At 34.7% G+C, this 18,547-nt stretch overlaps 1 protein-coding gene across 1 annotated transcript; it reads right to left on the bottom strand.

Moving 5' to 3' along the window:
* Window positions 1-925: 925 nt before the first annotated feature.
* On the bottom strand, window positions 926-18,442 carry LOC754642 (endoplasmic reticulum-Golgi intermediate compartment protein 1). The gene is made up of 10 exons (XM_030986284.1): window positions 17,453-18,442; window positions 9,224-9,285; window positions 8,404-8,476; window positions 7,515-7,603; window positions 6,157-6,281; window positions 5,535-5,642; window positions 4,280-4,340; window positions 3,521-3,621; window positions 2,357-2,479; window positions 926-1,580 (listed from the first exon to the last, which is right to left on the bottom strand). The coding sequence occupies exons 1-10, from the start codon at window positions 17,470-17,472 to the stop codon at window positions 1,473-1,475; spliced, it is 870 nt and encodes a 289-aa protein (XP_030842144.1). The 5' UTR covers window positions 17,473-18,442; the 3' UTR covers window positions 926-1,472.
* Window positions 18,443-18,547: the final 105 nt, after the last annotated feature.

Genomic DNA, 18,547 nt, shown 5'->3' with positions numbered 1-18,547 from the left:
ATTGCATTTGTTTTATTCTGGATGGAATGTTAATATTTGGGAGTGAACGTATGCAACTAATTGTTTTCTTGCTTTTCTAAATTTACGAGTTTTTTGGGTCCAATGAGTGAGAGCTGTTCAAAAAATAAAAACTTTGAAAATGCTGATTGAAGTGTTTAATTAATATTTACACAACCTTAAAGCAAATGATTTGTGTTCTCAATGATATAAGCTTTCCTTACATGTATAATTTGCCCAATTTGTGAAATTTCTTTGCACAGCTACTTTAAGACTATTCCTCATATGTCTGGTACACAGAAGAATACATGTACATATCAACATTATAATATCTAAATATTATATACCCCATTCAGAGTAAACAAAATTAACATTGCCATGCAAGCTTGCAAGAAATAGTATTTATAACTTTCAATTATCAAAGAGCATGCAATTAGTTTGATGGATAATCATATATAAGGCAGTTGTCTGTACAGAGATAACATTCAATACTCAACATTAACATGCAATTGCATCAGTTATGCAAATATACCTCATATGATACATCACATAGATATACAGAGACCCTGGAAATATACACAGAAAATAATTCATATCTGCTGGAAGCCATGAGAATGTACCACTAACAGGTGTACGGACAGCGAACTTGACATGCGAGTTGAATGAAAATAAATTAAAGCACAGAAGAAAAAAAATGCCTTAAAGCCCCACTGTACTAGTTTGCCCTGCATGGTCACTGACAGGTGGTTATCTCATCAAATCAGCTCTCAATTAACATAAGAAAAAGAGGATCATGGGGGACCAATGGTCACCGATTAGGCATTGTTTGCTATATAGAGGGCGCAAGTAGCTAAAGTAGTGCAGTGGGGCTTTGAGAGGCAGGGGGCCAGAGAGTGAAATGACCCCAAAAAAGGTTTTCAATTTCATCTTTAAAATAAGACTAAGTAAATTGATTCCAAGTTTCTTGTCTGGATCCGTTCAGAATGAGGGGAAGGGAGTTCAGTGCTATCTGATATTTAATATTTTTACTGTACATAAAAATGCAATGAGATTACATGTTGTAGGTCCTATTTCGACCACAGATAAGTAGCTATAAATGTAGGCCAATCTCAAAACAAGTTCCTTCATAAAATTTTAATTTTCCATGCAGTTTGAAAGCAAGTCATAATCATTGACACTTGCACTAGTTTTTGTATGGTCTAGATATCTAATAATTGTTATTCATTAAATAAAATGCCAAAACAATATTGTTTTATATAACTGGACCAAGAACAACAATGGAAAATTAAGATAAAAAGGATGGTAGCAACAAGAAACTAGGAATCGTTTATACTAAGCATAAAGTCTATTACTTGTAAGCAGTCTCATCAAAAACAAGGAAAAGAAAAAAGAAATATGTACACAGATGTGATGAGAATGAGGATGATGATGATGAGGATGATGAGGATGATGATGATGATGATGACAATGGTTGGTTAACTGAGTTTTCCTAACTCTGCTTTCTTGAAGACTTCAGCTGCTGTGAAGATCATTGAATCAAAGATTCCTGCAACAGTGAATGTTCCTCCTACAATAGCACATACCTGAAATAAAAACATATTCAAATGAAGAATGAGTTCCAGTAGAAATGATAAATAATTTGTGAGCTTTCTAAATCTTTACCATGGCTGTCTGGAAGAAACATCATGGTAGCAATAAGAAAAATAGTTTCAAAAATTGGGACCAAATTTTGATGCTGCAAGTTCTTTGGAAAATATCATCATTCATGCCACTAAGTAGAACATGTTGATACATATACATGGAACTCAATGGCTTAGAGGTAATGCAATTAAATTAATATAATATCATCAAATATCCTACAAAAGCTAGACCTACATGGGAAGGTATAAAACTGCAATATCAATTCCACACAATACAACACTGAAATGATCATTCTCACTGAATAATTAAATGCTTCCAACTTATTTTCCTTCAATATTGGAATAAACATGCATTCTAACATCATTGCATGAAATCATATAAACTTTCATTCCTTCATGTTTTTTTAAAACCAGCTAATGTCAACTTTGTGTACAATGCCATTTTGAATCTCATTCAATCCAAACTGACTAATTACAATACTGTACAGTACATGATACAGTCAAAATTGTTTTAGCGACCACCTGTATATAATGACCACCTGTCTACAAAGACCACATTTTTATTGTTTCCCTTGAAAATAGTTTCTCATTGAAACATGTACTAAAGGAACCTGTACATAAAGACCACCTGCCTATAAAGACCACTTTTCTTGTCTCCCTTGTGTGGTCTTTATAGACAGGTTTCACACTGATATGAGAGAGAGAGAGTAGATGCTTACTGTGGTGATGAAGGTGTAGAATGGAGCTCTCTTTTCATGATACTTGACTGTGATAGGACTGATGTCATATCTAAACCAGATCGCTGGTAAGACTCGCCTTCCATGACCTTGAGATCCATAGTCCTACAAATGATAAGATATGATGCAAGTATTAAAGATGAGAGTAATAGAGTGGTGAAGTGTGACGTCATCAAAAAGATTGCCTATAGGAACTCAGTGTTATGTGCTCTGGCTTCTAACGATTAGGAGCCAGAGCATTTAACACTGAGTTCCTATAGGAAATATATTCATTCAGATGGTCATATCTCAGCCAATACTTAACATATTCAATTGGTTTTCGACATTTGCACATTATTTTTGAAAATGAAGAAAAAATTGAGAAATTCTAAAAAATAGATTTTTATGACGACACAGCTTCGGTACTCTATAAGAAATGCGATTTTGTCATCTAGTGTATGATGATGATGTCAGTATTGGGAAGAAAGTATATTACATGTGACTCAACTTTGATTTGCTAAGAGCACTGATTCAATCATACAGTTAGCTCTGCATCAGTTGAATTTGGTTGGACCACAAACAAAAAGTTCCCCTTTAATATGCAAAATTCGACTTCAGAAGTGTAAATTACAGATTTTGCATAGTTTGGTCCCCAAAATTGATTTGGTTGAGGAAAATGTGACATGTGCAACTTCAGATATGCCACATCAATTGCTATTTGTATTGTTCACTGAATAGAATAAATATTCACCCATTAAAGGGCACACTGTAATTTTCGTTAGAACTTCAAACAGCAAAAGCTAAATAATAGTTTTGAATCTATGACATCTTGGGCTTATCTTATAAAAGAGTTGTGGTAGGTTACAAATAATTTGTAATTGATTTCAATCGCATCTCATGTCTGACGTGATAGTACAGAGTTGCGATTGATATCAATCACAAAATATTTGTAACCAATCGCAACTCTTTCACAAGACGATGCTCTGGGATCCGTCTAACAAAGAGTTGCGATTGATCCAAATCAATCACAAGTTTGCAGTCTCCTATCTCTTATGTACATAGTTGCAATTGATATCAACTCTTTGTAAGATGTGGCCATGGCTTCTCTGGGATGTCTTTCATGAATCAAATCATTGCTAAACAGTGTAAATTGATGTGTATACTAACCTTGTAAGCATAGGTATACTGGTAGGAGACGTTCTTGGTACCCCAGAGATCCTCATAGACGGTAGGTACAATCTTCATGTAGTAATCATGAGATAAATCACCTGTAAACAAAATCAAGTCAAGACATGGTTAAAGAGAAAAATTGTTTTTAATTGCTGATTCCCCTCATCCTTTAAAATATGTGGAACACTAAACATGAAAGCAGAAAATGGAGTTGTGAACTCTGAAACATGTTCTATTCATTCAAGTTTCATCATGTATGTTTTTGTTATTTTCATTATGTCCTTTTGGAAGTTACATGTATGTTTGTAGTATAAATGTAGCTATTAAAATCTTTACTCTCCTCCACTGACTTGCATATAACTTTGTGTTAAATATCTATCATGAAATTATGGAAGTACTAATTTACCATGATTCATCAACATGTAAATACGAAATATGACAGATTTGTCTTAATGCAATCTGAGGTATACCGGTATACCTAAATATGCTAAGTTCTATAAAATACTTTCACCAGTAGCTTGATTTGTAAATATGAAGTTAATGCTTAATATTTTGAAAAATGATATAATTACATTACAAGATCATTTAAGCAAATGATTAATACTAATAAAATGCCCTAACTAGTCCAATAACATAAAGCATACATCTGAGACAAAAATGATAAAAGCATTAATCAATTTAAGATAACACCTACTTGACATGCTAAATTATCAATTATAAAGAGATAGAAAACTAGAAATAAATAAATCTACTTACTTTTACTATCTCTCTTATCTCTCCCTTCCAGAGGGTTGAAGGATGCACCCAGAGTCTTGTTCTAAATAAAAAAAGAGATTAAATAGTAAAAAATAATGCTTTTTATCAAAGAATGGTTGAGATTCATGAAAATGTCATCGTCATCATCATCATTTATTTAGTTTCCATCTCTCCTATACTGTGGGGTCAAATGTTTATTTCCTTAATGGCATCCTGGGTAAGGCTGGAAGCTCTCATACCATTTTCTTATCTCTTCTTCCAAGCTTTGCGAAGTCTACTACAAGATTTTGAGACAGCCAATGGCTTTCCTCTCTCCTTACCACATGTCAATAACATCTATCCTTCTCTCCTATGAGACTATTGGTGGTGGTAAATCAAGTCTTTATTAGAGATCATGAACACACAAAAAAACAGGCCCATCAACCCAATGGGTTGGGCGGCAGGTTATAATGAACAATATATACAATAGCAAAGTACATTAACAATAACAATACAAGTTACAGTGCAATAATACATGTGATAACAAGGAGCACCGGGATAGAGAGAAAGGGAAAAGGAAGATGTGAAAAGGAGAAAAGGAGAAAAGGAGAGGAAAACAGAAGTGGTATAGTACAGGACAGGGTAAAAGAAGAAGATTGTAACATTACGATGAGGAAGGAAAAATCCCCATACATGATACATAAATGAAAAGTGTATAAGGCCAAATAAAAAAAAAAAAACATGTTTAGCGTCCTGTTTTTTCAAAAGATAGGAAGAAGGAGGCCCTTGTTTTTTTGTTTTCTTTCAAAATGAGACTATTGTCAGTCATACAAACATGAAAGCTCCATGTCATGAAATAAATGAATCACAAAAATAGAACCGTGAATCACAAGCTATTGATAAGTTTACAAAGGTGTCATAAAGCAAATTAAAGTCATTTATCTACCATTGTGGGATGGAACACCCTTATCAGCACAAGTGCTGTGTTTCATAATGCTGTTTTCCACTAGTACAGTACATAGGATAGTAATTATCATCATCGAGTATATGGCACTGGGTCTTAAAGCCAATCTGCACTGGTTTGGCTAGGACGGATTAGACCTCACTGCATGGTCACTGACAGGTGGTTATCTCATCAAATCAGCTCTCAATTAACATTAAGAAAAAGGGGACCATGGGGGAACAACGGGTACCGCTTAGGCATTATTTGCTATATAGAGGGCGCAAGTAGCTTTAATTAGTACAGTGGGGCTTTAAATCAAGAGAATGTACTAACCTGGATGTCATCTCCGAATGATACTTCATGTATGATATGAGCAAAGTCAGTAGACTGAGGTTGGTTCATCCCGACAGCATGAGTAGAGACATGGAAATTACCAGGCACCTGAAAGACAGACATGGATAGGTTACAGACCATGACATACTGGGAGAGGAAGTTGAGATGCAGGCATGGTCAAAGGTTCAATCATGGCAGCTCAAAAGTTTCCTCCACTAAATTCATCATAGAGATACTACGCATACATCAAACACTTAAAAAAACATTTACTCTGGAAATTATATTTATAAACTCTTTTACAAATTTACAATATTACATCTGTGACAGGATTGTGAGGTCTTCAAGAAAAAATGTCTTTCCAAAAACCATTTCCATCTATATTTCCTTGCAGATCCAGTAGAAAGGTGCAAATGAATGTATGGACAGTGCATGAATAGGTGAGATTTTGGTTTTCTTCCGACTACATCTACACCCAACTACCAACAAATGTAAGCTTTTACTATCATTCAATGATGCATTAGTTAAAGACAAAATCAAAAGGTTATTGATGTTTTCTCTTGCAAAAAGTAAGAACGACAAAGAAAGTGAAATCAAGATCTGAAGCTTCATACTTAATACTTACTTTGTTAATTGTAAAAGCACTATAGAAAAGACATCCTAGACCATTGTTGAGGGGTATTTTCTTTGTGTTGTCTACGTATCCTACTTCATGCCGTCCCATGTCATCCTGTATATCTAACCCAACAACTGAATAAAACAAAACAAAACAAAAACACAAAGGAGAATGCATTAATGATCAAGATAATCTAAGAAAATGATACTTCATCTGATTGTGTGGCCCTGTAGCATTTAAAAAGAATGAAAATACAGTAATATCTATTTTGAGCCAGAAGGGTGTTAACTCGTATACTTTAACTCAAAGTTCAAGCCTTTCTGCCTCTCAACAGATTATATTACAGTTATCAAAGAATGCATGAGCTAGTACCCAAACTAGCATAATAACATCAAATCCAGGTTTAAACTGGACCAAATAGGGTAGAATTAGTATATTGATGTTTACAGATGCATGATAAACTTCTCAATCTATTCATGCCATAAAAAACCTACCGTAATTCTGTAACTGAATGATACAAAAAATCATGTAACCATAAAATTTATTTTCTTTTCATGCCTCACTTATTTTGTTTATTCCTTACTTTTTAATACATTTGTAAAGGTAATTGTGTATGAAATGGAGAGGTTCACATTTGGCATTCCATAAATCAGAGGACCTTGTCACACCAGATTAACTTTGTCAGCGCTCATAAATATAGCCATATGGTTCAGATTGATGAAATAAGGTGATACCTGTAAAATCTAGTTATAATAATATGCATTCTGAAATGAGGGGTATCGAATCATGCACATAAAACTCAATGCAAAACTAGACAGGCAGGACAGCATATGTTTACATAGGGGCAAACAAATCTAATGATCAAAACATCATAAGAAAATTATATCACATAATATATAACAACTTTCTTATCAAAAATGGGATTATGAATTAACTGGAAGTCTATTTGTTTCAATCCAGTATACCCGGCAGTAAGAATATTAAACATTTATCTCAAGATGCTTCCAGGAGAATACCAACCTGATATTAAGTCGGATTTAATAAAAGCATGATAATGAATACCGGTTAATCAGATCGGTGAAAGTTTGATGAAAGTTGTAACTGATCAAACACAAGGTGGCAACTTTGTGATTTACCTATGCAGCATCTCGCTCATTTTTTTGGTTTTATTTCATAAAGGCATTGTGTACAAATAAATTATTTGAAAAAATTATATTTTGGGTGTAATGGAGGCAGATTGTTTTCTGACAACAGAAAATGATATTTTGACTGATTGGTAACTTTCTTTATTTAATAGGATCTTCCTCAAATTTTCACAGAACTGTTTCTCTCATTCTGGGTGGACTGAATTCTATACCGGTACTCACCTCCACAATGGAGCTTGGGTAATGAAAGATTAACTCTGACCGTCAACCTTTCAATCTCACCAGGATTATCCACATACAGCTCACTAACTCTGTATAAATACAATCAATAACGACAAGCTTCATATACAGTGTAAGGGCCTTTTCCTATTTTTGGCTTCTACTACTCCAGCATACAAGTATCTATCTATTGTTGGTATTTTATGTTATTTTTCTTAATGTATCTTCTATTATATTATATTATGATTCCAGTGAAATAAAATAAATGAATGAATGAACAAAAAAAGCCTTGAAAGAACAACAGCAACCACAATCAAATTCATATGGGGCCTTTTTTAAAGGATACTTTCAAATATATCTTGTGGTCTACAGATACAGACTGTATATCACAAGCTATGGGGTTCAATTGAATGCCAAAACACTTATTTTCATATTTTTGGCTGCTTCCTACTCCAGCATACAAGTATCTATCTGTTGTTGGTATTTCATGTTATTTTTCTTAATGTATCTTCTATTATATTATATTATGCTTTCAGTGAAATAAAATAAATGAATGAATGAAAAAAAAGACTTGAAAGAACAACAATAAACACAATTAAATTCATATGGGGCCTGTTCTAAAGGATATTTTCTATTGTATCTTGTGGTCTACAGATACAGACTGTATATCACAAGCTATGAGGTACAATTTTATGCCAATACGCTTATCTCTATCGAAAATACATTTTATCAACATTTGCCACTTCCAATTCATTTACTCTAATGCCCATAATCTCTGATTATGTTCAGCCTTTAATCTCTACTCTACCATGCCTGGTAATACACAATTGAAAGAATTAAAAACAAAAGAGATTTGGAGGAATAAAACGGGTTATTTAAGAAGTATACTCACACTTCTGGTCTGATGAAGGACATAAACTCTGATAGTAGTAAGAATGTGATAAACAGCATACTCAGTAGAGAAACTGTAAGAGATATGATATGAAATAAATCAATAATATTGTTCATATTTCAACAAATTAATCCAAGCATTACATACCAGTAGTGCAAATTATCTTAATCTGCAACACAATCATCAAGCATATCTCAATATTTGTTTCAGGCCTTAAAAATGAAATTCCAGATATATATATGCGCTATAGAAATATAATTTATTATTACTATTATTATTATGTATGTAATGTACAGAAATACATCCAACGTTTGAGAAATGTAATGACAATAATCATCAACTATTTTCCATATCGATATGTGATTTCAGATGCATTTTTCTACTATTCTTAGTCTCTAGCCTCAAGCAATGTTAGACCATGAACCTATTAGTTTCATGGTAGAAGCATGCGAAGGACCAGAAAGAGGAGAAAAAGAAAGAAAGAATGAGAATGAGAACTAGAAGTTGGATCGGAAGGACAATGAGGAAAAAGAGAAGGAACAGGAGAAATAGAAGTATGAGAAGAGAAAGAGAAAGAAAAGATGTAATTAGAAGTAGAACAAGAAGGACATGGAATAGGAGAAGGAGAAGGAGGAGGAGGGGAAGGGGGAGGGGAGGAGGAGGAGGAGGAGGAGGAGGAGGAGGAGGAGGAGGGAAGGAGGAGGGGAAGGAGGAGGAGGAGGAGGAGGAGAAGAGGGAGGTCATTTCATTATGAATAGAAATTTATGGATCATTGTCCGGAGACGCAGAAGGGAGTATAATGACAGATCTTATGTCTTACCACATGCTCCTGCATAGGTTGGTTGTGTGAGATCCTTAGGGATCTTCCTGTAGACGTCCAATCTGTGAAAGGGAGGAAAGAAGAAACATTGATTTACACTTGACAAAATCCCACTTTCCAAAATGATGAATCTTAAAACGGCAGTCATTAACAATTCATGAAAGTTTCTGGTTTCAAAATAATGAGAATTGCTGTAGCGGTTCGTATCTCACTTCTGATTACAAAGCAAATTTACTTAACTTGCTACATCTACAATGTACAACCCTCAAACACGCTAATACAAACTTTAATTAATACGCAGCTTATCGATAGAATCCAACACTGTTTAAACTTGCCAGACACAGGCCTCAAATTTACAGTATTTCTCAAAAATAAATACAGTTACATGCAAGTCATACCTCTTAAATCCCATGTTTCTATACCCAGATCCAAGGATAGAATACTACACTATGAAACAAGAGCTTTGTCAACACACTACACAATGATAATGGTCTCTTCTGTACAAGCAGTACTTGAGAAAATATGCATGTACACCACGTGGCAAAGAACAAAAAAAAAATCAATGCCCTCAATCCAGGACAGCCTTAAAGGGACAAATCAACCCAAGAGCAAATTCAGAGCAATATTTCCATATGATATCTATCCTCTATCAATTGATTAATGTAAAAATGAAAAATATGATATAGTGATACCAGTGAGAACCCATTAGTCAATGGTCATAGAAAGATATTTTTGAAATAAGTGGATAAAAATCAAAAGATAAATGATGTATGGGACACATTGCAAGGAAATTTGATCTTGTAATTCATTATTCTATTTGTTATTATTTTACTGAATGCATGTTATCTTGTTATACAGAAAAAAAAGAAGAGAACGATACTTTGATCAAGGGATGAAATGAGTCATAAGTATTGTGACACGTTTTGCATGAAAATTAAATAGAAAAATCCATTAATGAATTTGGCAATGAGTACTACTGGGTGCAAGGCAATTCACAAATAAAGAATTAAAAAATATTGTCATGATATTTCATTCTGGAATGCTAAGTAGGCTTAACAATAATGCTCTGGAACTTGAAGGTTATACATTTGAAAACATTGCATTTTAAATTTTCCAGTATTTGAATATAATAACTGAGGCACTTGATTGTTTATGAGGAAATAAAAACAAAGCATTTAATAGAAAAATCTTAAGGATGCTGTCATTAGATGGAAAATATGAGAAATCCTTCATATACCAACAGTGACATGTTGTACATGTAGGCTTATGTGTAAGGCTATTGTAACAAAAGAATACTAATTTGAGGAGTATGATTAAGGGAGAATTAAAAAAAAAAAAAAAAAAATCTTGTTTGGATAAACTAAAATTGTAACTACAATAAGCGCAATTACAAAGACATACAATAAAGAGATACATCAAGACCACTCGATGCCACTGATTTACAATTTTTGTCCTACCCTCACCCAATCTACATAGCTGCTTGTAGTCAAACAAGAACAAAAGAAATACTACCATGTGGCATATAGGCTGCATAAAAATGTAAATCATATTATGTTGATGAATTTTTGAAGGCTGACTGGGAATCATGATTTATCTATCAACCAAAGTGGATACCATCTGTTGCACACCCAAACGCTTCTCAATTGAAAGGGAAATATCACTCATATATATGCAAATTCAGTATTGAGCCACAATTCTTTTTTTTGTATGATAAAATCTACCATACCAGCTCAGTCGACTATCTGGTCATTTATCCACCTCATTCATAATGGAAGAACAGAGACAAATTAGTTAGAGTACAATGTATTAATGCAATCACTCTTTTGGAAACACTAGGCAATCTCATTGATGTACACAGAACCACACACTTTTCATTTGAAGTGTAGAATCACATTGTTTCATCTATACTACCGGTAATTGGATACAGAGCACTTAGTGTAATGACTATTTATTCTTGTGCATGATCAATACAATTGAACTTGAACTTACCATGTATAACAAACTGTGTATGACTATAATACTCTTTTCACACTGGTTTTGCTTAACCCCGTACTTTGCTTAGCCCCGTACTATCCTTAACCCCGGACTATTTTTTATGGCTTTTCACACACGATGTTTTTAGTCCCGTACTAGCGCCTATTCCAGAATAAGAAAATTCCCGCTGTTCTCACTGCATTTCGTTAACCCCGGATATCGTGAATGTTATGATTGGACATACTTCGCATCTGGCCAGCTGCGATACGCTCCATTGCGTAGTACCGGACTATTTTTCGTTTCTGTTCTCATTCATTTGCTTAGCACCGCAATTGCGGGGTTAGCAGGAGTTAGCACCACAATTGCGGAGTTAGCCCTGCTATTTTGCAGGGTAGTTAACCCCGTACTATAGGTGGGGTTAGCCAACTTTAGCCCACTTTGGTAAAAACCAGTCTGAACAGAAAGTGGAATAGGCTTAACCCCATACTATAGGTGGGGCTAAGACCCCCCCTTAACCCCACCTATAGTACGGGGTTAAACAACATATTGCCAGTGTGAAAACAGTATAAGTAGTATTTTCCAAGTGTAAATAAAAACACTGTGTAATGTGATTATATCTACAGTACTGTTTTTATACAATTTGCATTCGTTTAGGTGAGGTTTTGTTTTTATTTAGTATGTATTGGTAACTACTTTGTCGTGTTTTATTTGTTTTACTTGTTGTTGTTGTTTTTTGTGGTTGATGATGACCCCATCACATCAGGATTTGATTTCCATAAATTAGTTGAATTTGAATTTTAAATTTTTATACTGTAGTCTACTGTGAGCATGACTCTGTTTGTCTTAGAATATTATTTGCCTTAAAATACGATAACAAACAAAACTTTGGACTCCTAACATTTACACAAACACCTGTCAAAACAACAGATTAATTCCATTGTACATGTTCAGTTCAAGAGATTAGTCAATAATTTCTGATAAATTTCAATGTTCAAATAAAGATAATGTAAAGGTAATCTTTTTAGGGATAAAATTCTTATTAAATATGTGAACTAAAACTTTCATAAATAGCACTAATAATTTACCGGTAGTAATTCACTAATTTGATAGGTTTCATTCAATTCCAATTTGTCCTGTAATATAAATGATACATAAATTCCTATCTTCTATACAATTTGTTTCAATTATACATGCACCCTGAATATAATCATTGCACATATATTTGATACAATCCCTGTATGAAAAAAAAAAAAATTCTTCATCAATAATGAGGGAAATGATCAAATTTCCAGTAGCACAAATGGGAGAGAACATTAAAAGGTAATAATACTAATAGGCATTTCTATAGCGCCATCTATCTAGATAATTCTATTCCGAGGCACATTTATTATTACCCTGGCTTTAGCCTAGCAGCCGTTTATACAGCGCTCCAGCATTTCAAGGAATTAATTCCTGCCAGGTACCCATTTACATCACCTGGGTAGAGTGTGGCAAATGTAAATCAATGTCTTGCCATAGGACATTAGTGCCGCGGCGGGACTTAAACTGCTGACCTTGTGATCGACAGTCCGGTGACATATCCACTCGTCCAATTTTTTATTCATTACAACTTTCTTTTTCTCATCTAATAACATGTACATGTACCCCGGTGGGGTCACTCAATGTGACTTCCGGACCGCATGACCGTTACCAAAATCGCGGAAAAAGGGGTCAATTTCAAGCAATGTCCGCGGACAAAATATTCCTCGAAATAAAGAAAATAGGGGGGCACAGGTGTCCCCGAAATTGATAAATAGGGGTCAGGTAAAGGGAAAAGAGAAAACCGGGAAGAAAAATTCTCGGAGCCGAGTCTTTGTCCTTGAAATATGGTAAAATAGGGGTAAATTTGCGAAAGTGTCCTTACAATCTTATAAATAGGGGTATTCCAAAGTACGATTTTGTCCTTGTTTTGACGTAAAAAAGGGGGTTAAATTTCACAAAATGTCCTTGAAATTGACCGCAAAAGGGGGTTATATGCATTGGTGGTAACGGTCATACGTGTCACTCTTTGCAGGGGAGTGACCCCACCGGGACATGTACATGCTAAATCCTACGCCTAGCTGTTTCTCTGACTTTTTTGAATTTTCTCCAAATATCGGAGTTTAAACCAATATTGCGCTGTTGCATGCTCCACGCATGATCAGTATCAGGACACTTAGTCCCATATAAATGCTGTGCTTTACAGAAAATATGAGATTTCAAGCATTTTTTTTTTGGGGGGGGGGAGGGGTACAGGTATACGTAGTTTCTTGAAACCTTGCTGGTCAAAACAGCAAAGCTAGCCAGGGACTTAAAGCTTATCTGCTGTAGTTTACAGGAGGGATTAGACCGCTCTGCAAGGTCACTGGACAGGTGGTTATCTCATCAACTCAACTCTCAGTTAACATAAGAAAAAGAGGATCATGGGGGACCAATGGTCACCGATTAGGCATTGTTTGTTATATAGAGGGCGCAAGTAGCTACCAGTAGTGCAGTGAGCCTTTAAACAGTTCAGAATTAATTTATTAAACCATGTCTCTCTCTCAAAATACAATTTACAGTCTACAACGTAAAGTCAGCTATTAATATTCCTTTTTTTAGTGTGAGTGTCTTAATCATTCCTCCATGTCAATGTCAACAGGTCGTAAAGGCCTCCATGCATGCTATTAAAGTGCATTTGATGGAACATTCAATTCAATTCAAAAATGTTTTTTTATTATAGCACAAACATGTTCATACAAGTACAATTTTACATGAAAGACAGTCATGGCTGGAATATTCATGTTTACATGTTCGACACAATAGATAACATTTTTAAAGATATATGTAAAAAATAGGACTTAGATTCTGTAACTAAAAACCATTAACACATTGCACAAGTTATCAAAAATACAACAGTTACAAAATTCCCAGTATGTCATAAAAGTCAATACAAGAATGTAAGTGATCCTGTAACTTTGTCTCAGATTCTGAAACAAAAAGCTCATGCTGCAATGATAATTATAAACCTTCAGGTCAGTCAGGAACTCCATGACTTTTACAAGTCGATCGCCTGTCTGATTATCAAGATATTCATGATTGGAATTACTAATTTTGAAAAACGTTTGCCAAACGGTTTTTATAACACTACATTCTATTGGGGAAAACGAGTATGGTAAAACCGGTCACCCAAAGATTTTTAGATTTTGAGGCGCTTTTTGAAGCGCAATTTTGTTAGGGCTTGAATATTACACCATATCACAAACACTGATAACATGTAGGGCCGTACATCTCAGATTTAACATTGTTAAACGATGCCTTTTAAAGAATTAAAATAGATATGTTTAAAACAGCCGACTTTTTTTTTGGGGGGGGGGTGGGGAGAAGACAAGCACTTAGTGTACCTGCAATAACGATACAAGTATTTAAAAAAAAAAAGTTTTTATAATACATTATTAACATTGAAAGCAATGTATGATGTATCGTTGTAGTAAATAGAGAGAAAACGATGCCCCTACCAAACCAGTGATCTCTCTTTGCTACAGCTTTAAGAATGGTTTCAGAAATCATTTGTCTCTGTAAGCGAGCTATCATTTTATATTGGATCGGTCATTTGCCAATCATATTGTTATTGAAAATGCCACTAGAAAATGTCATGCTTTTCGGAATGAGTAACAATACCATTGTATGGTGAATTGCCGTTCGGTCTACACGCAGCCTATCTACTTTCCGCATGGTCTAATAACCAGCAAAGTACTAGCATTAGTTAAATTATTTTCATAAATTATTACTTAAAGATATAGACTCATCAGGATCATTATTTGCACTTGGAGGAATAGCATTCCACTCTAATATGGTACAGAGTGGAGGGAGTATTTGTAAGTCTTTATTTTCCCTGATAACATCTGACATTTCCCTGATCATGATGACTCGATTCAGGGTCTATTCATATATGCCAAAGTACTCTGCTACAAATAAGAAGTTTAAAGATAAATTGATATTTTGTCCCTCTCTTTCTCATACGAACGAAATTGGACAAAAGAGAGAGAGAGTTATGGAATTTTAGAAGTTGTAATCACTGTATGTATGGGCACTTCAAATTAAATAAATAATTCCAAGGGTTGGATTGCGGCGGTTGCCCTTTAATTGTCCCAATTAATCCTCACTGCCAAAATGAACGACCACCTGCAACTACACCTCCGTGGAATATGATTTTATTTTTATTTGTTTAAAGTTAACAATTCAAGATCCAAGAACTGCAGTTCTTTAAACTGGAGGAAGCTAAACAAATAAGATCTAACTTGATCAATACAAACAGCTGTGCATAAGCATGTAATGAGGTACTCAAGTACACGCCCAGGATTAAATACAGGTGGATACTCGAGTGCTCTGCGGCCATTTTTTTCCTTCATTTTTTTTTTTTTTTTTTCCAGACCCCTTTTATTTATAGACACGGCAGGGAAAAAATTGTCGTAAAATCAATACCATAAATACCTAGCCTTTTTTGTGTGGTTATTTTACACTATACTGCACAGCACTCGTAACTCCTTGCTACGATAAATCATATTTACGCCAACAGGCGCCAAGAGATGGCGCTGCTCAGATTTTTTTTTTGCTGACGTCATAGGAAGCATCCCGGGTCCATCTACGAAAAAACCCACGCGATTTTACTGCGAGTTGCAGCTGAAGGTGCCGATTTGTGCTTATGAACTTGTCACAAATAATAGTAACAATGTTGTTTTTAGAAATAAAGATGACAGACAAATTTTTCCTCCGAGTCCAAACAGAAATCCAGACATTGGCAGCTAGTTTGGTCCTAGTTTCTGAGTGGTGAGTTGACAGTGACACCCCATTTATGACTGAGCTGGCAAACAATTTTACTCATGGTAGCATGCTGGTGCTTTTCCGGGCACGGTTGAGCTTCGGCAGGCACAGTGCCAAGTGGAGGGGCATAAATCGGCACTTTAAAAAAAAAATTGCGGCCGTGTATACGAGTATGAGTAATCATACTCAAGTAGTTGAAAACAGTGTGAGTACTCGAGAATTCAAGTACTCGTCTCAGCTATCTATTGTAAGAAATCATTTAGGGGAGGTGTTAAAGGACACGAGGTGACTGATATGAGACAACCTTGTTTTTTTAAGTTATGCACAACTGAACTGGGCAGAGCTGATCACCAATTCTAACAGAAGAAGAACAAGAAAACGTAGTCAGACTAAGACAGATACATTTTGATTTTAATATTACATCATTGATGTATAATTTTTACAGTTTTTTCTTTCATCTCGAAAAACCCATACTTTTTAACCGATTTCATATTTTGTTTGCCCTAAATCTCATTCTAGCTTTTTTAAAATTGTGAAATGTTTTTTTACCATTCACCTGGTCCATCCTTGAGTAAAAAGGGCTATTTTGGATAAGTTACACCAAGACTACATCTGGCTTGAGGGAATCCCTCTCTGTGTCTTGGAGGAGACCGCAAACGTTAAACGACAAGATATGTTTTTATTTTTCCTGTTTTTTTAACAATCTGTTTTATGTTCATCAACTATAATGTATTGAGGTCGATGTTTAATGTACACTACTATGAAGGATGCTTGTTACCCGCAGGCTATTAAACGAAAGTAACAGTTATGATATCTACTTAGAACTAAAATTGTGATGTATCCAATTTTAAATTTAAAAAAAATATATAGACCTCTAGGTCTAGGCCTATTATCCATCTAAAAACTCCAAATGAATTGATATTAAAAATAGATTTATTGTCTCATTTATGAGCTTTGAAAGGTTAATTTGGTTTTTGACAAATGAATTTCCCCCCTCATTCATCCTTGTTTGTTCACTTCAATTTCAATCCATCCTTCCTTTGCTTCAGCTCAGCCTTTCAATTTTCATGTTTCAAATTTTGAACTTTTTTTCTTTCTTCTTCTTTCTCTCAATCTATTCAATTTCTTTTCCTTACTGCAACCCAAACTTTTCCTCCAATGTCGCTTGGAATCAACAGCTCCTTGCGGTGGGTATCAATAGACGACAATTGTAAAACGAGACTTCATATCTTATTTATGGCATTCATGCTCTTTGATTTTTCAGCGACACGATACTCGATATCAATTCACAGGTAGATCTAACTGTGACACACACACAAATATGAACGTATGGGACACCACTTGTAGAACACTTGCTGCATTATTTTATTCATTAGTACGATAAACTAAATGGTAACTTAATAATTCAAATATTACACGTTAAAATAAACATACCTCCTGAAGTCAAACACCATACTGAACCATAAAATGACAGAACAATGTTTCAAAATAAGAAAATATTGTAGTCTCTCGAACAGAAGTTTTAGCTTGATGCACCTGCTGTAGCTACGCTCCGCCCACTTCAAAACATGTTTGCCGCTGATTGGTCAAATAGTTGGTCAAATAACCACGGTGATTTGATGTTTCTTATAACATGTACATGAACATTTGCCATGCATTCGAGTGAAGTGAATAAATATGATTATGTCACTTCTACAAAGTGAATAAATACTTCCATATTGCTACAGAATAACGATTACCATATACAATGTACCTGTGTTAGAATATACCAAATTTGCTTATTGGTCTGTGATTGCTTCATACTAGAAGTCATACTGTTTGTGTTCCTCTTCTTTCATTGCATTTTCCATCTCTTAATTGTTTATCCTATTTTTGTGTTTTTTGTTGTTGTTGTTTGTTTGTAAATGTATCAAAATGTGTATTAATTTCCACCTTGTGCTTTCCTGTGTATTCAGAAAGTAGCCTAGGCTTGAATGTTCCTTTTTACACATTTCCCTTGTTATATTCAATAAGTAAAGTACAATTTTATGATTTAAATGTCATGACTAACAAGTTGCAATATCTGTTATAAGCTTCTGAAATTGTTGCATTTGATTGACTGAGAGCAAATTTGTTAAAGAAATGTGACACTTGTTATTGATAACCAATTTTATGAAATGGGCTCTAGTCGGAGAGAAATTATTGGGACAGACCCCTCCCTCCTTTAAAAAAAAGGAAGAAGGAAGAGGGAGGGATAAAGAAGAGAGAATAGAACGGTCAAAAGTGTTTCCCAAGCTACAAATCAGAAAGGGAAAGATCTTTTTGTAACATAACAGGCACCCCCCCCCCTTCTCTGTCTGTCTGTCTCTCTCTCTCTCTCTTTAACTTATTACATTACTCCTTCCCTTTTATACTTTTGGTTACAATGCAGTTTTATTCACACTCAAATAACTAGGATATTTTTCAACCTGTCCTTCTGATTACGGTGTCAATGTATTAGCCTACATAAATGAAAGTTTTAAATGTAATAATTAAGTCCTTAAACATGAT

This window comes from Strongylocentrotus purpuratus, unplaced genomic scaffold (genome assembly GCF_000002235.5).
Source record: "Strongylocentrotus purpuratus isolate Spur 01 unplaced genomic scaffold, Spur_5.0 spur5_scaffold_15, whole genome shotgun sequence".
Taxonomy (NCBI): domain Eukaryota; kingdom Metazoa; phylum Echinodermata; class Echinoidea; order Camarodonta; family Strongylocentrotidae; genus Strongylocentrotus; species Strongylocentrotus purpuratus.
This window is presented reverse-complemented; position numbering and strand designations above follow the sequence as displayed.